We start from the raw sequence: 25,577 nt of genomic DNA on the forward strand, positions 1-25,577 counted from the left end.
AATCGTTTTTATTGCTAGGTCAGAGGTTGAGTATCTAAAAGTTGTGCAGTGGGGTACCTGGGTGGCTCAGCTGGTTAAGCATCTGACTCCTGATCTCAGCTTAGGTTTTGATCTCAGAGTAGTGAGTTCGAGCCCTGCATTGGGCTCCACACTGGGCCTGGATCCTACTTACAAAAAAAAAAAGTTGAGCAGAAAAACTCCCACAGGTGCTTAACTACTCATCTGTTCTTGTGTTGTTAGTGCCTTTCCTCCTCTTGGTTTGCCCTTTGTACTCTTCTGTTTTAGTTTGGTTTGCAGTGGTGAATGTTTTACTTCCTACACAACTGTGTTTATCCAACGAAACTCTGGTAAAAACCTGCTTTTATTTGGTTATGTGGAATGATAACTAAAAAGGAAAAAAAACGGTGGGGAGACTTCACAAGATGATCTGATCTAGTTCTCTGTCTTCCAGCAATTATTTCTTTATACTGTTCTAAACAGGTGGTTATCCAGAAAGTTGGGTCTGTTTGTCAAATGATCTGAAAATTAAACACAGTTAGTGTTCTTTTTCTAGTAGTTAAATGAGTTGAACTTTTTTCTTTATTGTAAATTTTAAATTATAAAAGGGTAATACGTGCCCATTATAAGAAGTGAAACAATCCAAATATATATAAAGAAAAAGTTACTATCTTTCTACTCCTTCCTCCTTCCATCCACTATTCCCACCTCTTTGGGGTAACCAGTGTTAACAGCTCTGTATATACTTATCCACATTTTCCATGTTCATACAGATTTCGTCCTAGGATCATACTATAAACATAATTCTGCAGCGTGCTCTTTTTCCCCAACAGTATATTACAGAGAGTTCTCGATCAATAGATAAGGATCTGAGCTCATCCTTTTTAAAGTTATGGATTGTCTACAATATTTTGGTATTGTCCTACCATAATTTAACCATTTCTTACTGAAAGATTGTATCTAGTTTTTTTTTAATTGAGGTATAATTGCCCTATAACATATAGGTTTCAGGTGTACAGCATAACAGTTCTATTCGTATAGATTGCAAAATGATCACAATAAGTCTAGCTAACATCTGTCACCACACATAGTTACAATTTTTTTCTTGTAATGAGAACTTTTAAGATCTACTCTCTTAGCAATTTTCAGATATACAGCACAGTATTTTTTTTTTTTTTAAAGATTTTATTTATTTGAGAGAGAGAAAATGAGAGAGAGCACATGAGAGGGGGGAGGGTCAGAGGGAGAAGCAGACTCCCTGCTGAGCAAGGAGCCCGATGTGGGACTCGATCCAGGGACTCCAGGATCATGACCTGAGCCGAAGGCAGTCGCCCAACCAACTGAGCCACCCAGGCGCCCTACAGCACAGTATTATTAACTGTATTTACCATGCTGTACCTTACATCCCCAGGACTTGTTTTATAACTGAAGTTTGTACCTTTGACCACCTTCACCCATTTCATCCACCTCCCACCCCCGCCTCTGGCAACCACCAATGTGTTGTCTGTATCTATGAGTTCATTGTTATTTCACTTACTCAGTGCCCTCAAAAAAAGGGTTTTTTTGTTGTTGTTGTTTTGCTTTTTACCATTGTATAATAAACTACGGGAGAGATCTTTTTGTCTTTATAACTTATGCACTGTTCTGTAGGATAGTTTCCCAAAGAGAGATTAATGGGTCACAATGCCTGTAATTTTAAATTTTAATAGATACTGCCAGGTGCTTTGCAGAACAATTGTAGCACCTCATAGAAATGTATGACAAGGGGCACCTGGCTTTAGAGCTCCTGCCTTCCCCTTAGGTCATGATCCCAGGGTCCTCGGATCAAGTCCCACATCGGGCTCCTTGCTCAATAGGGAAACTGCTTCTCCCTCGGCCTGCTGCTACCCCTGCTTGTGCCGTCTCTCTCTTTCTCTCAAATAGAATCTTTAAAAAATAAAAGAAATGTATGACAATGCCCTGGATTTTGACAACATTGGAAATTATGGCTTTCAAATTTTTTCACCATTCTGTTGAGATGACATCTCATTGCTTAAATTTACATTGTTCTGACTACCATTAAGGTTGAACATCTTTTCATATATTTGTTGGGCACAACTGTTTCTCTTGTATGAAATCTCTATACATTTTTGCCCCCTTTTACCTGGGTTGTGTTCATCTTAACAATTAGCAGTTTTGCAGATGGTCTTTGTGTATTGCAGATAATAACCCTTTGTTATGAGTTGTAAATACCCCCCCCACTATTCTTTGTCTTTTGACTTTGTTCATGGTTTTTTTCTTTTATGCCATTTAAATGTTTGATTTTTACATAATGAAATATGCCCATCCTTTCTTTTATGACTTCTGGGATTCTGTTACAACCTGCCTTTTTGATATCTTGATCATATAGCATGTACATTTCATTTGCAGGTAAAAGTTTCATTTGATCTGACCACTATTCAAATAAAATACCTGGATGAGGAAAATGAAGAGGTAAAGTATATGACGGTACCCATGGCAAGGTATCCAGAATAGGGATCTTATTTCTCAAGAGTGATGGTGGATTGAAAAGTTCAGACTAGTGTTTTTTTCATTGTGTAGTGGTTTTTTTCATTGTGTAGTGGTTTAAATGTACTTGATAAATTGCATGTTCTGAGCCAACAGTGGCATCTGAGATGGAGTTAAGAAATAAGGAAGCAACATTGAAGAAGGAAATTTGAGAGATAACTTTTAAAACTATATAGTGATACAGTTCAAATATCTTACAAGCTGCCATTTAGTTTATAATAATAAAAATAATGGCAAACCTTTATTGAGTGGTTACATGTCAGACTAACAATACTACTATGTATTAGGTGTTATGTTATTATTTATCTTTTACCCATAAGGAAACTGAGGCCCAGAAAGGCTAAGTAACTTGCCCAGAAGCACAAAAGCTTGGAAATAGTAGAGTAGCGGTTCATTCCCTACCTTCTGGCTCCAGAGCTCAGGCTCTTAACCACTGTATTATGTTGCCTCTTAATGTACCTGAAATATAAGGAGGATACAGGAGTTAAGCAATAAAAGTCCTTAATTATTATTCACAATTAGTTCATGATAATGGAAAAGCTGACCCCCAATCTGAGATTGTGCATCTTATCTGTGAGGCTGGTCCTAGTAACAAAAATGTTCAACTGACAGGAAGTTTATATTCACTGTTGCTTTTGTCCTTTTACAGGTATCCATCAATAGTCAAGGTGAGTTCCTGAGAGAACCTGTTCAGCCATATTTAAAAGCTTTAGTCTGTTCATGAGTGTATACACTTCCACTCAGATCTTGCTGCAATATTTATTTTAGAGTGGAATTTAGTATGCAGCAAATTGACATCTGATTCACTCAGCCATCGGCATTAGATACATAGCGGATTTTTATTTTGTAGCAGTTTTTTGTATATAGATTAGTGCGTTTGATTGGACCCTAAGGACAGCTTTAATGGAAGGTTCTCTTATATTTAAGATGGTAATCTTCTGAAAATATGCCTCCCAGTTCAACACATACAACTCCGTTCTCCTGGTGTTGCCTTTGTCCCTGACTTGGTATATATATTACTGTCAACTTACAAACATATAAAGTGGTATTCCAGAATTTAATTATAAGATGGTTGGTTGTTCAGAGCTTGGAGCACCTTTTCCCACAGGAACAATGTTCTATTTGAAGAATAGGCTCCCAGGCTAGCCCCGCCAAAGCTTATTTTAACCAGCTCTAATTTTTTTTTTTTTTTACAAATTGAAGGTTTATGGCAACCCTGCATCACTTTTTCCAACAGCATTTGCTCACTCTGTGTCGCATTTTGACAATTCTCTCAATATTTCGAACTTTTTCATTGTTAAATTATATATATTATAATGATCTGTGATCAATAATTATGACTTGCTAAACACCCAGATCATGGTTAGCATTTTTTAGCAATAAAGTATTTTTTTAAATTAAGGTATGTACTTTTTTTTTTTCTAGGCATAATGCTGTTACACACTTAATAGATTGCAGATAGTATAAACATAATTTTTATATTCACTGGAAAACAGAAAAATTCATTTGACTTGCTTTTTTGCGATATTCACTATTGTAGTGGTCTGGAACCAAACCTGCAGTATGTTTGAGGCCTGCCTGTATTAACAATACGCATGAACTCTCTTGAGTCCTGAGCTTCCCTAAACCTAGTATGAGGCCGCTGGGTTGAGGTTTCAGTAGCTGGAAGGCTCCAGTAGCAGAAGGAGGGGAATTTAAGAGAGAGAACTAATCTACAAGTAGTTTCTATTTACAATGGGATCGGAAGGGAGTTTGTCAGCAAAAAGGTAGCAGCTGTTCATGTATAAGGATTGTAAGCAAAAAATCCTTAAAAGTAAGGATTGGCTGTACTTAAATAGAATCTTTGGGCTGGTGAAGAAATATCACAGTATATGTTCTTTGTCTTTTTAGGAGAGTATGAAGAAGCACTTAAGGTAACGATCATTGATCATTTCATCTTATTTTCAAATAATTTTAAAACTATTTACTGACTAGGTGTGCCTGGGGGGCTCAGTCGGTTAGGCAGCTGCCATCGGCTCAGGTCATGATCCCAGGGTCCTGGGATCAGGCTCTGCATCTGGCTCCCTGCTCAGCGGGGAGCCTGCTTCTCCCTCTGCGCCTCCCCCTGCTTGTGCTATCTCCCTCTCTTGTTTGTTGTTGCAAACAAACAAACAAATAAATAAAATCTTTTTTTAAAAATTTATTAAAACTAGAACCTGAATTCCAGTAGCCATGGGCAGACATTAATGAAACACAGCAGAACAGATTTTTTTTTTTTTTTTTTAAGATTTTATTAATTTATTTGTCAGAGAGAGAGAAAGCACAACCAGGGGGAGCAGGAGACAGAGGAAGAAGCAGGCCCCCTGCTGAGCAAGGAGCCTGATACGGGACTCGATCCTAGGACCCTGGGATCATGACCTGAGCCGAAGGCAGACGCTTAACCAACTGAGCCACCCAGGCGTCCCAGCAGAACAGATTTTTAGAGAGAATATGATGAGTAGGGCTTACCACTCAGCCAGGCAGCTCCTGATATAAAGATTCTTTTCTAGTTATTGTTTCCTCTCATTTTTGGTCTTGGTATAACCATTGTAGCATTTAAAAATACAAAGAGGGGCTCCTGGGTGACTCATTCGGTTGAGCGTCTGACTCTTGATCTCAGCTCAGGTCTTGATCTTAGGGCCATGGATTCAGGCCCCTCACTGGGCTCCACGCTGGGTGTGGAGCCTACTTAAAAAAATAATAATAACTGAAATGATGCTTTCTGGTCCACACTTTTCGTCTTCCTTTACCTTGTTTCCTATAGAATGTTATAGGATAATGCAGGAGAATTTAAGGTACAAATTATTGAGTTCACCTCTTGTTTGTCAATAATGATTTAGAGCATTCCTCAAGGTCACTTCTTTAAGGTGTGCCCAGCTGTCCCTTCATTACCACCTCTGTAATTAAGATTTTTTCTTTAAAGTTTGACTATCCTTTATGAACTTCTAATCCACGACTAAACTCTTTTCCACAATCACTTTTGGTCTAGGGAGGGAAAGGGAAGATTCTCTCTTTTTTTTTTAAAGATTTTATTTATTCATTTGACAGAGAGAGAGAGACAGGGAGAGAGGGAGCACAAGCAGGGGGAGTGGGAGAGGGAGAGGGAGAAGCAGGCTTCCCGCTGAGCAGGGAGCCTAATGCGGGGCTCGATCCCAGGACCCTGGGATCATGACCTGAGCCAAAGGCAGACGTTTAATGACTAAGCCACCCAGGCGCCCCAAGATTCTCTTTTTTTAAGTAGGCTCCATCATGGAGTGCCCATTGTGGAGCCCAAGGTAGGGCTTGAACTCAAAATCCTGAGATCAAAAGTCTGATGCTTAACTGAGCCATCCAGGTGCCCCAAGGCAAGATTGTTTCAAATTGGGAGCTGGTTTAACCCTTTCTCTTGCCTGGTCGAAATCGCCATTGTGGGTGCCACTGGATTCAACAGTTTAGCCAGTCTTCTTGGTTTTTATTCAGAAATTCTTATTTACCAGCTGTCTCTTGGTTTTGGACATTCGGGCCCCACCCTGGTTTCTCTTAGTTGAGATACTCATCTCTGAGTAATCTCATGCTTCACAATTTCCTTCTTCCCAGTTTTCATGTGGTCTTCCTATTTCCTCTTTGCCTTTTTTTTTTTGAGAGAATGTACGGGGAGCGATGGGGTGGGGCAGAGGGAGAGAGAATTTTTTTTTTTTTAAGATTTTATTCATTTGAGACACAGAGAGAGAGAGAGCATGAGCAGAGAGGCAGAGGGAGAGGGAGAAGCAGGCTCCCTGCTGAGCCAGGAGCCTGATGTGGGGCTCGATCCCAAGACCCTGGGATCCTGACCTGAGCCGAAGGCAGACGCTTAACCATCTGAGCCACTCAGGCGCCCCGAGAGAGAGAATCTTAAGCAGGCTCCACACCCAGCGGGGAGCCCAACTTGGGGCTCGATCTCATGACCCTGAGATCACAACCTGAGCCAACCAAAATCAAGAGTCGGATGCTTAACTGACTGAGCCACCTAGCTACCCCATTTCCTTTTTGCTTTTAAGCTGTTGTAACATGCTGTCCCCCACACCCTTTCACCCCTTACCAACTCCTGGCTTTTCGCTTTCCCTATTCTCAGAAGCTACGGTAGTTTCACTCAAAAAAAGTCTGTGGGCTTCAAAACTCTTCTGTCTTTCCCATAATCACTGTTTACCTGTTTAGTCAGAAATCTCAGACTTCGGGGGATGCCTGGGTGGTTCAGTCGGTTTAGTTTCTGCCTTCGGCTCAGGTCATAATCTCAGGGTGCTGGTATCGAGCCCCACATTGATGGCTGCAGAGCAGGGTGCCTGCTTGTCCCTCTCCCTCTGCTCCTCCCCCCCCCCAACACTTGTGCTCCAGTGCACACGCTCGCGCGCTCTTTCTCAACTAAAATCTTTTTTTTTTTTTTTTTTAAGATTTTATTTATTTGACAGAGACACAGCGAGAGAGGGAACACAAGCAGGGGGAGTGGGAGAGGGAGAAGCAGGCTTCCCGCAGAGCAGGGAGCCTGATGCGGGGCTCAATCCTAGGATACTGGGATCATGACCTGAGCCAAAGGCAGATGCTTAACGACTGAGCCACCCAGGCGCCCCTCAACTAAAATCTTTTAAAAAAAAGAAAGAAAGAAATCTCAGACCTCGGGAGTCTAGATGTTGTTTAAGCCTGCCCTGTCTCAAGAAGCAAGACTTTTTATATACATTTTTACATAGTACTTGCTATAATAAGATCCCATGTTTATATTTTGACACATGTCATTATAGTCCTTTCTTGAGCAGTTTTTTTCCACAGACTATATAGATACATTTTACTACCAGCTTCTTGGTTTATGGTCTAGAATAGGGGCTGGCAAACTAGCCAGTGGGCCGGCCATATGTTTTTATAAATAAAGTTTTATTGGAATCCAGCCATTCCTATTACATATTGTCTGTGGCTGCTTTTGTGCAGACTTGAGAAGAAACCGTATGGCCTGCAAGCCTAAAAAAAATTTTTTTTTTTTTTTAAGATTTTATTTTTTTGACAGAAACAGCAAGAGAGGGAACATAAGCACGGGGAGTGGGAGAGGGAAAAGCAGGCTTCCCGCAGAGCAGGGAGCCCGATGCAGGGCTCGATCCCAGGACCCTCAGATCATGACCTGAGCTGGAGGCAGACACTTAACAACTGAGCCACCCAGGCGCCCCTGCACGCCTAAAATATTTATTATGTGGCCCTTTAAGAAAATTTGCTGATCCCTGATCTTAAAATAATACCTTTCAAACTTTTTGACCATAGAATGCTATTTTTAAATGGAAGCTTAAGTCTTAATATGTAAAAATAGATTAAAAAATAGTTCTTGTCACTGGGTGACAAGTGGGGAGATCTAGAAACAGATGGACTTGACCCCTAATCTCTTCTTGGACACTGGAGTACCTTCATGGAACCTCAAATGTTCCCTGAAGTAGAGTTTTCAAAATAGGATTTTTAAGAAGATGCTCTTCAGGGGCGCCTGGGTGGCTCAGATGGTTAAGCGTCTGCCTTCGGCTCAGGTCATGATCCCAGGGTCCTGGGATCGAGTCCCACATCGGGCTCCCTGCTCCTTGGGAGCCTGCTTCTCCCTCTGCCTCTCTCTCTCTGTCTCTCATGAATAAATAAATAAAATCTTTAAAAAAAAAAAAAAAAAAAAAGAAGATGCTCTTCAAAAAGAGGTAACCACCCAAGCATGTTTTCCGAAATACTATTCTTAATGGAAAAATAAATGCTTAATTATAGGATATAACTTTAAGTTTCTTGGGTTCTGGTAGTCTGGGATTGACTTTTTTGAAAAGTTGAGGTTAAAATCCATAAGTGGGATGGGGCACCTGGGTGGCTCAGTTGGTTAAGCATCTGCCTTCAGCTCAGGTTATGATCCCAGGGTCCTGGGATCAAGCCCCACGTCAGGCTCCCTGCTCAATGGTTTGTCTGTTTCTCTCTCTCCCTCAGCCCCCTCCCTGTTCATGCTCGCTCGCTCTCTCATAAATAAATAAAAACCCAGAAGTGGGGTCATACATAAAAACCCAGTTCAACAGGGGCGCCTGGGTGGCTCAGTTGGTTAAGCGACTGCCTTCGGCTCAGGTCATGATCCTGGAGTCCCGGGATCGAGTCCCGCATCGGGCTCCCTGCTGAACAGGGAGCCTGCTTCTCCCTCTGACCCTCCCCCCTCTCATGCTCTCTCTATCTCATTCTCTCTCTCAAATAAATAAATAAAATCTTTAAAAAAAAAAAAAAAAAAAACCAGTTCAACAGAAAAGTAGTAACCCAGTTAATGAGAACATCTCACCTAATAAAGTGCTGTCCTAAACCTACTTTTGTGTTTTTGATAATAAAACCATTCCTAGTTAACACTTCAGGCAAAAAAACAGCAGGATGACTATTAGCATAGTATATGCCATTAGATTTAATAAAATAAAGGTAAATTCTAATATTTTCAGCATAAATCATCATACCCCTTGTGTTCAGATGTCTTTGAGATTTCATTTGGGAAAGGAGAATCACATGGTATGTCTTTATTTCATAATGTATCCTCTCAGATGGCAGTGAAGCAGGGAAACCAACTGCAGATGCAAGTCCACGAAGCCCCGCCACCAGCTGTACCAGAAAAGCGGCCAGTCGTGAGGGCAGGGAAGAAGCCACTTGCACATTATTCGTCACTGGTGAGGGTCTTAGGATCAGACATGAAGACCCCAGAGGGGCCTACAGCCCAGGTATGAAGGGAATGGACCTGTCTCTACATAGTTTTTCTAGCCTTAGGTCTCATTGTCTCTGGTGTAACATTTGAGCTGTCCATCAAAGATTTGGGAGTTACTATGACCATCTCTGCCTGACTTTCTGAAACTGGTAACTGCTTACTTCTGGAGAAGGGGCAAGAGGGTGATAATAGAGACTTTGTTTTCCTTTTGTACCTTGTCATACTCTTTATTGGGTTTTTTTGACCATACATTTCTGTTACCTGACAAAAGAAACTTCGAAGTATTGCATTTCAGGAAAATGATTTTAAACAAGGGCGCCTGGCTGTCTCAGTTGGTAGAACATGCGACTCTTGATCTCAGGGTTGTGAGTTCGAGCCCCATGTTAGGTGTAGAGATTACTTAAAAAAAAAAAAAAAAATCAAAATCTTTTTGAAAAAATAATTATCTTAAACAGGAAAAAAAAAAGCAACCTCCTGGGCGCCTGGGTGGCTCAGTTGGTTGGGCGACTGCCTTCGGCTCAGGTCATGATCCTGGAGTCCCTGGATCGAGTCCCGCATCGGGCTCCCTGCTCGGCGGGGAGCCTGCTTCTCCCTCTGACCCTCCCCCGTCTCATGTGCTCTCTCTCTCTCTCTCATTCTCTCTGTCTCAAATAAATAAATAAAATCTTTAAAAAAAAAAAAAAAAGCAACCTCCAGGATCTTGGGTTGTGTTTCCTTGCAGCGGTTTCCACTTGCTCCCCGTGACGCAGACCAGCCTCAAGACAAGCCCCCAGACTGGTTCACAAGCTACCTGGAGACAGTGAGTGTTCTCTCTGGTGTGGGTTTTAGCAGCCTATTGGCACAGGTGGAGTGTGGGAGAAATAGAAAGCTGAACTCAGATGTCTGCTGCCTCTGGTGCAGAATAAGAAGGAGTAGCTAATCATTTCCAAACTAGAGCAGTACTAGTCCAGAAAGCTCCTAACTTCTACAGGGATGTATCGGAAAAAGAGGGAGCCTCATTCTAAGGATGAGGGAAAGGAACAAGTCTCTATGCTTGAGAAGGAAGAGGTTAGAAATTTACTCATCAAAACGATTTCTTGGTATCCCCTTTGAACCAGTATACATGTGGAAAGAATAGACCTTCTTTTGCTACATCTCTGTCCATTCATTCAGTAGCTACTAACTGTTTATGATGTTCTTATACCAGAGACAGTAAGGTATCTGGTCTATTTGATATCTTCAGGCTTTTTTCCAATGTTGGAACTGAGGCTTTTTTCCCATCTTCTGTATTCTAGTTCAGAGAACAAGTGGTTAAAGAAACAGTTGAGAAACTTGAACAGAAATTACACGAGAAGCTAGTCCTCCAGAACCCATCCTTGGGTTCCTGTCCATCAGAAGTCTCAGTGCCCATTTCAGAGGAAACACTGTTTTTGCCAGAAAACCAGTTCAACTGGCATATTGCTTGCAACAGCTGCCAAAGGAGGATCATCGGTGTGCGCTACCAGTGCAGGTGAGCGGTCCCTTCGGAACGCGGAGCTGTTAGAAGACCTCTGAACAGGCCTTCCTGGCATTCTGGAGAGGTAGAGGGAAATTGGGCATACTCTATCTCTGAGCATCACACATAGATAGAAGCTCTAGATTGGAAACAAGCCATTCGTCACCCACAAGAAATACTATTTAAAAGGTAACTATTCAGATTGTTGATGTGTTTGGATATACATTTGAACTAACAGAGCCAGATAAAGTTATGTTCCCCAAAACAAAATTATATCACCAGGGATTATCTTCTCCCTGTTGTTCCATATGCCTTCATGTCTTGTTTTCTCCCATAGATTTTCCTTTGAAATGGATACATATTAAGTGCTGTTACCTTCATTTTATTAATAAGGAAACTTGAGACAGGGCATGGCCAGGTGAGATGCTCAGGTTACCACTTAGCTAGGAATATAGCCAGTATGGAAGTCTGGTCTCCTCTCTCACTACGTCTGGTACTTCCCACTTGCCATGCTTTTCCCCACAGCCTGTGCCCATCCTACAATATCTGTGAAGATTGTGAATCGGGGCCGTATGCCCATGACTCCAACCACATCCTGCTGAAGTTGCGGAGACCTGTGGTGGGTTCTTCTGAAGCGTTCTCTCATCCGAGGTTCCCTGCCCCTCGTCTCCCTGCTGCTCTGGAACAAGCCAGGTAAAACCATAAGTACACGGGAGGCTTGTTTTTGGATGGGCATCTTGGTTGTGGTGATGGGGCATGAATCACAGAACTGCAGTCTCCTTAGTTCTTGGGCATTTCCAGTTGATGTGTGACAATGGGGACGATGAGCCGAAGCTAATGAGACAGAAATGAGAACTGTAGAAAGAAAGTTAAGCTAGAAGCTGGCACTGATGGAGGCTACAAGTGGCTCAAAATAGCTTCAAGATTTGTTTATGAGGTTTGTTTTCTAAGACTTTTCATTTGTTACCTCACAGGCTCCAGAAACAGGTCGACAAGAATTTTCTTAAAGCAGAAAAGCAAAGGTTGCGAGCTGAGAAGAAGCAGCGAAAGGCAGAGGTCAAGGAACTCAAAAAGCAGCTGAAACTCCATAGGAAGATTCATCTGTGGAGTTCCATCCATGGACTCCAGAGCCCCAGGTCCCCTTTGGGCCGGCCCGAGAGCCTGCTGCAGTCGAACACCCTGATGTAAGCCTGGGGCCAGGACGGGCACCAAGGCTGGAGGTTCAGCCTTCCAAATTGGAACTTCAGCCAGGTTTTCTCTTACTTATCGGCAGTTCCTAACACCCAAACTCTTAATCCCATGCTAGGGGCGCCTGGGTGGCTCAGTCAAGTTAAGCATCCAACTTTGGCTCAGGTCATGATCACAGGGTCTTGAGATCAAGCCCCGTGTCAGTCCTCCAAACTCAGTGGGGAGTTTGCTGAAGTTTCTCTCTCCCTCTCCGCATACTCACTAGCATGGACACGAGCTCGCTCTCTCACTCGAATAAATAAATTTTTTTTTTTTTTTTAAAGATTTTATTTATTTATTTGACAGAGAGAGAGATAGCGAGAGCAGGAACACAAGCAGGGGAGTGGGAGAGGGAGAAGCAGGCTTCCTGCCGAGCAGGGAGCCCGATGTGGGGCTCGATCCCAGGACCCTGGGATCATGACCTGAGCTGAAGGCAGACGCTTAACGACTGAGCCACCCAGGCGCCCTCGAATAAATAAATCTTAAAAAAAATTAAAACTTCCCATTCTCTCATCCTCGCATTCATAAAGGGTGGTTTGGTGGTCATTGTTGACTCTTAGAGCAGCCAGTAAGGTTCCAAACTGGATGGTATGACCTCTCTTCAGTGGAGGCAGTTGGGATTTGAAGAGCCTGACTCTCTAGTTCTTTTCTTTATGGATGCTTATCCTCACCAGAGCTTTTCAGTTCGGGAGTAAGATTTGTCTTGGTGGTGTTTATTGTTGTGTTGTTTAAGATTTTATTTTAACTAACCTTTACATCCAACATGGGGCTCAAACTTAACAACCCAGAGATCAAGAGTCGCATGCTCTACAAAATGAGCCAGCCAGGTGCCCCAAATCTGTCTTTTTATTTTTATTTATTTATTTATTAAGATTTATTTATTTATGGGGCGCCTGAGTGGCTCAGTCAGTTAAGCATCTGACTTGAGCTCAGGTCATGATCTTGGGGTACTGGGATTGAGCCCCATGTCGGGCTTTGTGTTAAGCAAGGTGTCTGCTTCTCCCTCTCCATTTGCCTCCTTCCCCCACCTGCTCGTGTGCACTCGCACACTCTTTCTCTCTCTATCTCAAATAAACAAATAAAATCAATTATTTATTTGAGAGAGTGAGAGTGTGGGAGGAGGGGTGGCGGGAGAGAATCTCCAGCAGACCCCCCATGGAGCACGGAGCTCAACACGGGGCTCAATCCCACAACCCTGAGATGACCCAAGCTGAAATCGAGACTTGGATGCCCAACCAACTGAACCACCCAGGTGCCCGTCTTGTTTTTTCAAAAATTTTATTAGTATTATTTTTTTTAAAGGTTTTATAAGTAATCTGTACCCCCACGTCGGGCTCAAACCTACAACTCCTAGATCAAGAGTCGCATGCTCCACTGACTGAGCCAGCCAGGCACCTCCATTAGTATTATTTTTAAGGCAAATGGATCAGTACATTGTGTCACTCTCAGCCTCTTGAAGCACAGTGTTAGGTATTCAGAAGCCATCGTACCCAACACAAGTGACTGTCTGAATTTCTGTTCAGGCTCCCTTTGCAGCCCTGTGCCCCGGTTATGCCGACCCTCAGTGCAGCATTTGTGGATGAGAATTTGCCTGATGGGACTCACCTTCAACCGGGAACCAAGTTTATCAAACACTGGAGGATGAAAAATACAGGAAATGTCAAATGGAGTGGAGACACAAAGGTATTTTTTTCCCCCACGGAATGAAGATGAGGTCATTTGAAGTGACAGAAAGCTGACAAGGTTTCTTTCTCTTATCCCTGTTGTTTTCAGCTCAAGTTCATGTGGGGAAACCTAACTTTGGCTTCTACAGAAAAGAAGGATGTTTTGGTTCCCTGCCTGAAGGCCGGCCATGTGGGGGTTGTGTCTGTGGAGTTCATCGCACCAGCCTTGGAGGGAACATACACTTCCCATTGGCGTCTTTCTCACAAAGGCCAGCAGTTTGGGCCTCGGATCTGGTGCAGTATCATAGTGGATCCTTTCCCCTCCACAGAGAGCCCTGAGAACATTGAAAAGGGCATGATTCGCTCAAGCAAAGCTAATGAGCTCACCTGCCAGCAAGAGGTGAGCATTGGAAGGGGAGACTAACGCTACAACAGCCCGCTCACAGCTGGTCGTTCCTCCAGAAATCAGGAAAGGGTAGCTCCTCCCGCTAACACGCCAGTATGCTTCCATTGGGCCCATTCCTTGGGCTTTGTTTGCATGTCCTTAGGATCTTGGTGTAGGCATTCCTCAGTGCTTTTGTATCTCTTTGTAATGAAGTTTGGCCTGCACGTGGGAAGACGGGGCTGCCTGGCCTGTTGAACGGCCGGAGTGATGGCTTTGCTCCTTAACAGTCCTCTCTCCTGAACATCCCATGCGTGTGTTCCCTAAATACTAAGGAAGTCTTGCCCTTGTTTTTAGTTGGTGCAGTTTTTTTAAGCAACTTCCCTTTATTACTGGGGCACTTTTTTTTTTCTTTCTCTCCCCCCCCCCCCCCACCCAGGCGGTGGAGCACTGTTTTTTAGAGCATTTTACTGCTTAGATTTAGTTAACCAAAGTTAACATCCTGCTTTTGACAGTTGTTACTATGGTTAATCTAACTCATCATTAAAGGAAGCTAGGTGAAGGGGATAGTAAGTGAACACACTGTATTATTTTTGCAACTTTTCCGTAAGTCTAAGATCTCGAAACAAGATGCAGCAATGTTTTGGTTTTTAGGGAGGCAACTGTCAGTTTTCCTTTTGAGTTCAGTTGAGGGCCTAAAATTTGTCCCAATGGTTTGTCTGTATAGGAAACTTTTCTTCTGGCTAAAGAAGAAATGCAGCTTGATGAAGCGACTGAGCAGACCAAAGGGACAGGAACCTGCGTCACACAGAAGACAAAACATGTTGCCAGCGAGAGGGAGCTTTATATCCCATCCGTGGACCTTCTGACTGCCCAGGTGGAAGATTGAGCACTTTGGGGGGCAAGGGACAGAAGGCAGTGGAGGAAGTCCTTCCCCTGTTGAGAAGGTGGTGTAGCCACAGGCGGTGCCCAGGGAGTTAGAGATCTGCCCACTTGGATCGAGTCAGATGCATTGAGTGGCAGGGGGATCACCTGTGGAAGCAGGCCTCTAAATGTTTCTTCTGAATCAGGAACTCAATCTTGGGCTTCCCCACAGCTTCCCTTTAGTTGCCTCTGCGTTTCTGCTTTTCGGGTTCACTTTTCACCCCCACTGCGTTTTCTCTTTCCTGCCACTTGGTTATTTGGACGTCTAGTTCCCACTTCATTCATCTTGATTTCACTTGACTGAGGTGTGAGGCATGAATTTGAACAGAGTCCAGGAAGGTGTGGAGCTCAATGGCCTACAAGTCCCCTCAGACAAAACCTGGCTCCAACATCCACTGCAAGTAGCCTAACGTTGCCCTTTTTGTCCTCAGGACCTGCTGTCCTTTGAGCTGTTGGATATAAACATTGTCCAAGAATTGGAGAGAGTGCCCCACAATACTCCCGTGGGTAAGAATGTCATTCAACCCATGTTGTTTATTTTATTAACAGACGCAAAAGTGCTACATCGTAGACCCTGGTAGTGAGAATCTTATTCCGAGGAAATACATGGCAAGGATTTCTCCTACAGCGTGACATTAAAACTGCACCCATGGGTCCATTTTCCTCCTTTTCCCTGTTGTCTGTCAGAGTCAGCAATACATGTTTGTGCAAGGCTTCTCCACCATAAAGGGACCCTTGAGGCACCTGGCTGGCTCATTCAGTGGAACGTATGGCTCTTGGTCTTGGGTTTGTGAGTTCGAGCCTCATGTTGGGTGTAGGGATTACTTAAAATCTTTGCGGGGGGGGGGGTCTTCATTTTTCTCTAAATGTTATGTCCTTTTATTCCTTTACATTCCTGGTTCTGTGTCTTGGCCATGGTTTCTCAGGCCAGACGACTGTGACCCTTCTTGCATTCATTGATCTGAAATACTTCCACACCTAATGGTCTGGAGAAATTCTTTACAACAGACCTTGAAGCATACCTAGATTTATTTCAGCCCTGCAGGAGGCAAGAAGCCTGTGAGCTGTTGCTTCTAGACACCATTAATGATGTGTTGCTTTTTTTTTTTTTTTTTGGTTGATGGTTCTTCTGTCTTCATTCTCCAGATATGACTCCCTGCATGTCTCCTCTGCCGCATGACAATCCTTTAATAGAGAAGCCAGGCTTGGGGCAGATACAGGAAGAGAGCGAAGGGGCGGGATTTAAAGTGCTTCCCGGTAAGGGGTTAAATATTTGTCAAGTATATGCATTGTCCCCTCCCGTATTACACCATTTTCACACAAACTCCCTCCTACACTTACCTTAGCATCTCAGTGGGTTTTCTGTAGCTTCTCATTTTGTGAAGTCTCCTCACCTTCACATGGGCCGACAGCAGCTGTTCCTTGGCATGGGATCCGCATGGGTACGTAACTGGAGGAAGCTCCTCAACAGCAAGTACAGACAAGGCTCGTGTCTTTCAGATCCCACAGTGTCAGTGAAGAGGAAGGCTCCGAACATTGCCTCAGTGGAGGAAGCAGAAGATGACCTGAGTGGGACCCAATTCGTGTGTGAGACTGTAATCCGATCCCTTACCTTGGATGCTGCCCCGGATCACAACCCACCTTGCAGACAGAAGTCCCTGCACAGTGAGTGTCCCCGAGTTCCCCCAGCTAGCAGGGCGCTGTTTGAATTGTGACTGCCCGACCTGAGTAGGAAGAAGGGCTCTTCGTCACTGAGAGTGGCGGTTGGGTGATCTTTGTTAGAATTTGGATCATGGTGGTTTCTGTAAACTCCACACACTGTACCTGACTGTTGTAATTATAGCCTCAGAAGCAAAGTAGCCACCATACCCCAGCTTCACCCTTTCTCAGGGGCAGAACTACAGCAGCTGCTTCTGCTGCCTGAATTCTGCACTGAGGAGTCTTCCTGTAAGTTGACTGACCTCTTCAGCAGAGACCTGCACTGGCAGCTGTAGTTGTGTCCTTTCTCCAAGGACACAGTCCAGGAAACAGTTGGCAGAAGCATGAGTACCAAACTAAGTTTCCCAAGGTTAAATTCTGCTGTAATTAATTTCCTTTATAACAGAAACTTCTAGGTGTTGGATAGGTAGAGACCATACTATGTATTTCAAGAACTATCCAAAACTTCAAATTCTAGTGCATCAAAATAATATGGGAAAATTTCTGGTGTTTATTATAATAAAATTTGACCTCTACTTTTGCTTATTTTTTTAAAAGATTTTATTTATTTATTTGTCAGGGAGAGAGAGAGAGAGCACAAGCAGGGGGAGTGGCAGGCAGAGGGAGAGGCAGAAGCAGGCTCCCCACTGAGCAGGGAGCCTGATGTGGGACTCGATCCCAGAACCCTGGGATCATGACCTGAGCCCAAGGCAGACGCTTAACAGACTGAGCCACCCAGGCGTCCCAAGACCTATACTTTTTTTTTTTTTTTTTTAAGATTTTATTTATCTATTCATGAGAGACAGAGAGAGAGAGAGAGAGAAGCAGAGGGAGAAGCAGGCTCCCAAGAAGCAGGGAGCCCGATGCGGGACTCGATCCCAGGACCCTGGGATCATGACCTGAGCCGAAGGCAGACGCTTAACCATCTGAGCCACCCAGGCGCCCCCAAGACCTATACTTTTAAATACGATTTGTCTCACTTCTGTTTAAAATACACACACTCATTTCCCCCTCCCCCCCAGACTTATGTACAAATGCTTAACAAAAAATGTTTACAGTAGTTACGTCTGATAGGATTATAGGTATCTCTTTTTCCCTCATCCTTGTTTTGCTGATTTTCTGCCATGACTATCCCTTACCTAGCAAAGAAAGGGAGGAAAGTAGGCATATAGTCCTGCAGTACTCACCACCTAATGTTTTCTCTTGTTATAGCACCCTTAGCTAATATATCCGTTTTGATTAGTCTTTAAGATTCATGGTGCTTCTCAGAAGCCTTGGTGTTTCTCTGTACCTCGTGAGCTTCAGTTCTTTCTGGCTTTGCCTAGGCTTCAGACTTAGAATGTGGCCGTTAGTGGTTCACGGGCAGCCCTGCCCTCTGGCCATCCCTCTCCTCTGGCTTTCATGATTGTAGCTCATGGCCCACAAGGCTTTATCAGGTAAGGGTAGCACTGGGAGTTGCTTTTAGTTTATAGCTTAAAATGGATTGCTTTCATCCTTTAGTGAAATTTGCCTCCCCTGAAGAGGGACCACTTGGAGATGAGCGGGAGGTGGTTGTCCATAGCGCCAAAGAAGCTGTTGTGGAGGAGGAAGAGGAAGAGCAGGATGAACTCAAAGATGAAGTTCAGAGTCAGTCCTCTACTTCTTCAGAGGATTACATCATCATCCTGCCTGAGTGCTTTGACACCAGTCGCCCCCTGGGCGACTCCATGTACAGCTCTGCACTCTCACAGCCAGGCCTGGAGCGAGGGGCTGAAGGTGAACCTGGGGTTGAGGCTGGGGAGAGACTCACTGGAGGGGAGAACCAGCTGCAGGAGCAGAGCATCAGCGACATCCTCATGACCTCACAGACTCTGGACACAGTACCCCTCATCCCAGAGGTGGTGGGGCCTCCACCACAGCTGTCCAGGTACTGTCCACACCCTCCTCAGCTGGGCTGTTTCTTCACAGGTGGAATAGGGAGAAAACCACTCCATCTCTTTTTTTTTTTTTTTTGTCAGCATGGGAAGAGACTTTTTCCCATAGGAAAGTCTGAATTTAGATGAATAAAAGTTGTATTTCCTTCCCCGCTCTATGGACTCATGGGTAAAGGCAGCAAAACTCATTCTCATGTTAACCCAAATAGGAAGTTTAAACTATTATGAAAAAAATGTATTCTAAAACCAGAGAACAATTATTTTTCATTATCTACTGATCTGTGTGTGTCATTGTTCTGTCATGGTATGGCAGCTGGTGGAGCCTGGACTAGGATTTAAACCACTCTCTCAGGGAGCTAGACATTTCCCTTAACTAGTACCACTTAATGGAGCAGGGAGCGACCCAGCTCAAGCCAGTCTCTCTAGCTTGACTATGGCTAAAGAGGAAAACCAGAAGTAGAATGAGGCCTTCCTGCCTGATCCCTACATTCAGACATGAGATCTGGATCAGAAAAGGGAAGCCTTTGTAGAGAATCTGCCACAGCTGTGCCACATGTACTGTTTCTCCAGCGTCCCCACAGGTGCCTTTTCAGCTGACTTTCGATATTGTGTCTTTCTGAAAGGAGCCCTCCTTGTGCACAGCCAGATGGTTCCCCAGGAGTGGATTTACCAGTTACCATACCAGAAGTTCCTTCAGTCCCTGATCAGATCAGAGGAGGTAACGACCAGCCTGAGCTTGATGTCTTTTTCTGTGCTCCTTTCTAACGAAACCAAGCATAAATAGGCACTCTGTCTTTGTGATTCTTGGCATTATTTGGAAACCTGCCCTTGTATTTTTTCTGTGGCCCTTCCTCACATTCTCTTCTGTCCTCTAGGTTCATATTTATTAAATGAGACCTCACAGAGGTGGGCATTGTGCTGCAGTGGAAAGAACACAGGCTTTGGAGCTAGACCAGTCTAGGTTCCAGGCCTGGCTTCCCCTTTCCTCACTGTGTGACCTTGAAGTGGTTCAGCACGGTCATAAAACCTGAGGGGCTGTTTTATCGAAAATAAGGAGAATAGCACCTTGAAGTTCTTAGTAGACCTTCAAAGTCACTTCCCACTCTTAATCAAAAAAACAAAACCTGAAAGTACTTAGAAACTAATAAATGGGTATGATAGGATTATATGCTTTGTTTTTCTGATTAAATAAACAGTCACCTTGCATTGCATTCCGGACAGTTCCTCCTTATCACTTAAAAACCACCTGCAAAATTTCCCGAATATTTTAAATAAATAAATAAATAAATGCTGTGATCAGATTGCTGCTTGCCTCTCAAAACTCGCCTCACTATGAGTTAAACACTAGGCACTTGTGGATGCCGCATCTAACCAATAGCTCTTTTGCTTTTAGAGCCCAGAGGCTCATCAGGACTTGTAAACAGCAGACAGAAGAGCTATGATCACTCAAGGTAACTGGACCCTGTGCAGCCTCTTCCGTCAGAAGCAGGTGGATATCCTAGTACTGTTGCTGCTTACACAAGCTTCTCAAAGCTCATGTGCCACCTCCAGAGGACAAAGAAGGAGCACCATCATTCCTTCTTGTTCTTATTTCTCCTGAAGCTTGTGAGCAACAGTGAACAGAGGGCTCCAGTTACATTTAAGAGTGTTCACATTCCAGGGGTGCCTGCCTGGCTCAGTTGGTGGAGCGTGTGACTCTTGATCTTGGGGTTGTGAGCTCGAGCCCCACATTGGGTGTAGAGATCGCTTAAAAAATAAAATCTTAAAAAAAAAAGTGTTCACATTCCAGACCAGTACTCTCAAATTCACCTCACCTTAGTACCAAAGAAGGCAGGAAGGTCAGGCCTTGTGCATCTTAGTAATGGTTTCTTAGACACACCTGCATCTCTGTTCCCAATCATCTCAGATTAGTGGCAAGGTGCACTCCTCCCTTCAGTGCCCAGAAAATCGCATTTCCTTTGGAAGTGTATCCTCTGAGATGATAATTAAGCAGACAGACTGCTGATACCCCACTGTGCCCTTGACCGTGTAATTTTCAGCTGGGACAGAAGGCTGGCATACTAACCCGAGGGGTGTTTTCCTGCAGGCCTTATCTTGCAGCAGTAGATCTGGGGTCTACATCAAACCAAGCTTTGTAGCTATAAAACTAGTAGGAAAATGATCACATTCTCTTTTTACATCTGACTTCTTTTCTCAGGGAAATCCATTTTCTTTCAAGGATTAGAGCCCAGATTAGCTTGTAGGAAGATAATGGTTTGTGTTTTTTAGGAAGATAATTTGGTTTTCTTCCCCAGGCACCACCACCATGGGAGCAGCATTGCTGGAGGACTGGTAAAGGGGGCTTTGTCCGTTGCTGCTTCTGCATACAAGGCCTTGTTTGCTGGGCCACCAGTCACTGCCCAGGTCAGTGTATGTTTCATTTTCCTGTACCAAAAGCCAAGTCACCGGTGAAAATGATGCTGCCTGTCTGGGTTGGAGAGTAGTATGGCATTCTGCCACTTTCTCGCTGTAGGACTTTAGCCAAGTTATTTAAGGGAAGAAAGGAAAAAAACCTAGTGTTTGTTGAGGACCTGTTACATGTGGGGAGCTCTTGCAAGTACGTGCTACAAGGTGAAGAAGACACCAGTCCCTGCCCAAAGTGAGTGGGACGCAAGTGAGGTGAACAGTACAGTATAAGATCCTGCACCAGTGTTCTCGGGTGGAACACCTCAGCCTGCTGTGGGCCCCTGCACGGGGCCAGAGAAGGCTTCCTGGTAGATGATGCCTGAACTGAGTCCTTAAGGGCAAAATAAGTATGTGCCAGGAAAGAGAAACAGCATTGTGACAGAGACTAGCCAGTAAAAAGAGTTGGAAATGTGAGCCTGAAAGGTGAATTTGGGCTGGGAAGAGAAAGAAGAGAAAAGCCCAATTTATGTAGGTGGGGTGCTGTATTAAGTGGTTTGGGTGTTATTTTAAGGCTAACTGGGGGGTTGAGGGGGAGGAGAGTGAATGGGTTTTAGGAAAATGATTAACATCAGATTTCTACCTAGTAAGATAATTCCACTATAGTGTGGAGGTTGGGGGAGCCCTAAAGAAATCATTTGAGAATCCATGTGTAGGTGGAAAAGAACTTGGGTAGAAGAGAAAGAGAAATGGCAGAACTTAGAGACCATGATTAAGAGGCTGGAAAGAAGTCAAGGCGGAATCCCGAGTTTCTGGCTTTGGGCAATGGATAGTACCATTCATTAAGAGAGGATGTGCAGCGGGGGCGCTTGGGTGGCTCAGATGGTTAAGCATCTGCCTTCATTTCTGGGTCCTGGGTCCCCAGCTCAGCGGGGAGTCTGCTTCTCCCTCTCCCTCTACTCCTGCTGTGCTCTCTCTCTCTCAAATTAATAAATAAAAAATCTTTTAAAAGAGAGAGGATGTGCAGGAAGAAGGATATATTTGGGCAGGAGGAAAAGAAAATTACGTCCGTTTTGGATGGTGTGGAATTTGAGGCACATCCAAGTAGAGTTACCCACAGTGCAGGTGGGCATGTACCTGTGGCTCCCAGAGGAGTGATTTGGCCTGGAGGTCAAGTCACCTGTATACAGATTCTAGTGGAAGCCATGTGATTGGGTGAGAGTTCCCAGGAAGAAGGGGTGTAAAGCAAGAAGCAGCCTTTAAGGATCCAGGAAAGAAGAAGGCCCTGCCCAGGAGCCTAAGAAGTAGGAGGAAGACGTGCTGGAGCTCAGGGAAGGGAGCTTGAGTGAGGAGGAGGTGCCAGTGGAGAGGACTCGGAGAGTGCACGTATGCTTCATTCTCAAGAGCGAGCTGGAGCACCAAGGGAAGGAGCGAAAGCTGGGCCGCAGAAGGCCGAGCGAGAGAAACGTTTCTAGAGCTGGCCGAGCCGGTAGCAAAGGAGGTTAACAGTCAGGGTGAACGAGGGTAATTCACAGAAGAGATTTCTGAGGGGGTGAGAGATCATGAAATAGCAAGCAAAGGACATGTGCAAGGATTATCCAGGAAAGGAGGATGGATAGTTTCTTCTGAAATAAGAGGGAAGAAGGGAACAGTGGAGTTAGGTGTAGAGAGAAATGCCAGAGACTGTGCTCAACACGTACACACAGTCTTGTCCTAATCTTCTCAACAACCCTGCCAAACGAGGTATTTTGTCTCTCCGTTTTCCTACATAAGAGAGTTAATTGATAGTCAACACGGTAAGTAAGTGGTAAGAGGGTAATCCAAGAATGAAATCTTGCCATTTGCAACGACGTGGATGGAACTAGAGGGTATTATGCTAAGCGAAGTAAATCAGAGAAAGACAAATACCATATGATTTCACTCATATGTGGAATTTAAGAAACAGGAACATGGGGGAAGGGAAGGAAAACTAAAATAAGACAAAAACGGAGACAAACCATAAGAGACTCTTAACTCTAGGGAACAAACAGGGTTGCTGGAGGGGAGGTGGGGGGGATGGGGTAAATGGATGATGGGCATTAAGGAGGGCACATGATGGAATGAGCACTGGGTGTTATATGCAACTGATGAATCACTGACCTCTACCCCTGAAACTAATAATACACTATATGTTAATGTAAAAAAAAAAAGGGTAATCCAAAGTGTTACGATTTAGGAAGGTTATGTGTCCACCACAGGGCTTGGCCCAAAGAGGGAGGTAAAGGAGTGTTAGCTCCCTCTTTTGTGGATTGCTTCTGTTCTTTAAAAAGGAAAAGGGAAAAAAATGCCAAGAAGGTCGCCCAAGATGTCATTTCGCAAGCAGTTTCTTGTTCAGCCCCTTCGCATAGCTGACTGAACTCTGCTGGTAACCGTCTCTGCCCCTGCGTCCACTGGCCCCGTCAGCACAATTACCTTTATCTTCACGGTGTTTCCGGTGCTTGCTTGCATCTTTTCCTTCATCAGGCCAAAGAATGCTTCCTTCTGAAGCCTCCTCCTCCTAGTTCTGAGGACAGTTCATTAGTTGCCCGGTTTCGGGTACAAACATACAGAATCCAGAGCAGGGCATTCCCAGTGCTCCCTCAGGCGGCCTGATAGTGTCAGGTGGACAGGAGTTGGCCATAGCCTTGCGTCCAATTCCCTAATATTTTAAACAGATCTTGGAAAGATTTGTATGATTTTCAAGATGATAACAATTTACAAGGCACATAAATGATACCAAAAACGTTGCTCTGCTTTTCTTGACTCTACACAGCCAATAGTTTCTGAAGATCAGACAGCAGCCCTGATGGCCCATCTCTTCGAAATGGGATTCTGTGACCGGCAGCTGAATCTCAGGCTGCTGAAGAAACACAATTACAACATCCTGCAGGTTGTGACAGAGTTGCTGCAGGTCCACAACAACGACTGGTACAGCCACCGCTACTAAGGAGGGGCCTCGTATTAAATCACTCTGCCTGCTTCTCATAGGTGATCTTTATTCTGTCCTTGGGCGTAGGGGAGGAAGCCCTGGCTTATTTTTTAATCTGATGAATCTATATAGAGCCCATTATTGAATTCTCAAGACAGTACCTGCATTACAGTATTTTCTGGAGCAAATCAAAGACCAGAACTGAAGCAGAAACATCGGATGGATGAATTGTAGGAAAACGGTTTTTCAGTTGATTTGGATAAAGCTCCTGTCTCCATTTTAGTGCATTGAAGAGCATAACTTGAACTTCCTATAGAACCGTTTTTCTTTCTGCTTGTATCAAAGTTGAGTATTTTTCTTTGGATGTTGTGGATGTTTCTATGGGGATATCTGTTGTCAGTTTTTAAAAGAAATTAACCTTGGAGGTTGTTTTCAAGAATTCTTGCAATTTTTCTAGCCTACCCCAAGCCTCATAGCTATGCTGTATTGAAATGACACCCAGAGCCCCAGAGAAATCTTGTTACTCTTCCTTGTTCAAAGACAAAGTCATTTCCCTGCAAGACTTAGTAATCAGCACTGTTGTTTTCTAAAGACCCCACTGGTACATTCAAGAAGATCACCTTCTGGGTCTCCACACTTCAGTGAAAGGAGGGAGTGTGCTCATTAACCCACCAGCACCTATTGAGCAGTGTTTACTGTAGTAATTTTGCATACATTTTTCTTTATTTAAGGGAACAAATTTAAGTAGATAGTGTGAAATATTTTGCTAATACTGTAGAGATGGAGAAAACTTCTATTAAAAAGAAAAGAAATGTAACAGTTACCTTTTTTTCTTAACGTCAGGGCAGAGGTTACTGGCAGATGTTAAGAGTCGAAAGGTGAACAGGCTCCTAGTTAATCTAGTAAAGTTAGTTCAGGGGTGGGCAAATAGGAAATGCTGATGCCTTCTTGAATGTTTGAAATCTGCTCAAAGGTACCTAGCCTTAGAGAGCCTAGAACAGGAAGAGGCTGTTTTGCAAAACTTGGATGGGGACAAACTCTGAAAAAGTTTTGAGTTAACCCCAAAATGAATGAGAAAGCTTGCTGCCAGGGGCCCAGGTCCTCATTCTGTTTACAGAAAGGAGTCTTGGGTACAATGGGTGAAGGAAAAGGTAACAAAAAAAACACTAAAAGCTATTATTCATGAAAATGACTTCCAGAAAAAGAAGACTCTTACCCTCATCCAGAAGGGGGAAGGATAGTAAACTAGTATTATTTAACCTGGTTGGTATTTATAATGAATGGTGATGTTAATTAATCATTAGTCATCATGATGTTTATTTACAGTATACTTCTTGACCGCTATTAAATAAACCAAGATTCAGACTGCAAGCCAACCAGGCTGTTCATTATTTAAAACGTTTTTATCCGGGCTTCTGGGTAGAGGCTGAGCGGCAGGGTGTGTGTAATTAATTGGGTTGATTTCGGGCGGGACCTGTTCTGACCTCCTGAGTCGTATTGTAGGGGTCCAGAGAGGACCCCGAGGTCCAGTTGTCCGTCCGGTTGTACTTGTACATAACCGCTTCAAGAATGGTGAAATAAAGGTTCTTTGAAAGTCCTACCTGGACTGGCTGGTGCTTGCAAAAGCAGCGTCCGGGCCCCGGGGTGGTCTTTGAAGAGTTGAGCTCTTCCCTCGCCGCTGTGTCGAGAGGGGGCGGGCCCGTGGGAGGGGGG

The 25,577-nt window shown here is 44.0% G+C and overlaps 1 protein-coding gene across 3 annotated transcripts in view; it reads left to right on the top strand.

The window, feature by feature from the left end:
* The window catches only part of NBR1 (NBR1 autophagy cargo receptor), a 30,337-nt gene extending 4,873 nt beyond the window's left edge, over positions 1 to 25,464 (top strand). For 2 of the 3 annotated variants that reach the window (XM_032396453.1, XM_032396452.1), the window contains exons 3-21: positions 2,407 to 2,469; positions 3,194 to 3,212; positions 4,435 to 4,457; positions 9,096 to 9,269; positions 9,975 to 10,052; positions 10,528 to 10,742; positions 11,253 to 11,420; positions 11,702 to 11,911; positions 13,478 to 13,637; positions 13,728 to 14,018; positions 14,728 to 14,877; positions 15,356 to 15,431; positions 16,071 to 16,181; positions 16,425 to 16,589; positions 18,123 to 18,528; positions 19,159 to 19,253; positions 19,929 to 19,986; positions 20,830 to 20,938; positions 23,709 to 25,464. In XM_032396453.1, coding sequence (XP_032252344.1) covers positions 2,407 to 2,469; positions 3,194 to 3,212; positions 4,435 to 4,457; positions 9,096 to 9,269; positions 9,975 to 10,052; positions 10,528 to 10,742; positions 11,253 to 11,420; positions 11,702 to 11,911; positions 13,478 to 13,637; positions 13,728 to 14,018; positions 14,728 to 14,877; positions 15,356 to 15,431; positions 16,071 to 16,181; positions 16,425 to 16,589; positions 18,123 to 18,528; positions 19,159 to 19,253; positions 19,929 to 19,986; positions 20,830 to 20,938; positions 23,709 to 23,882 — 2,745 coding nt within the window. In that variant the 3' untranslated portion in view covers positions 23,883 to 25,464. The remainder of the gene's footprint in view (positions 1 to 2,406; positions 2,470 to 3,193; positions 3,213 to 4,434; positions 4,458 to 9,095; positions 9,270 to 9,974; positions 10,053 to 10,527; positions 10,743 to 11,252; positions 11,421 to 11,701; positions 11,912 to 13,477; positions 13,638 to 13,727; positions 14,019 to 14,727; positions 14,878 to 15,355; positions 15,432 to 16,070; positions 16,182 to 16,424; positions 16,590 to 18,122; positions 18,529 to 19,158; positions 19,254 to 19,928; positions 19,987 to 20,829; positions 20,939 to 23,708) is intronic. The other variant, XM_032396454.1, reaches the window with a different exon arrangement.
* The last annotated feature ends 113 nt before the right edge of the window (positions 25,465 to 25,577 follow it).

The sequence above is a fragment of the Phoca vitulina genome, unplaced genomic scaffold (assembly GCF_004348235.1).
Source record: "Phoca vitulina isolate PV1807 unplaced genomic scaffold, GSC_HSeal_1.0 scaffold92, whole genome shotgun sequence".
Taxonomy (NCBI): domain Eukaryota; kingdom Metazoa; phylum Chordata; class Mammalia; order Carnivora; family Phocidae; genus Phoca; species Phoca vitulina.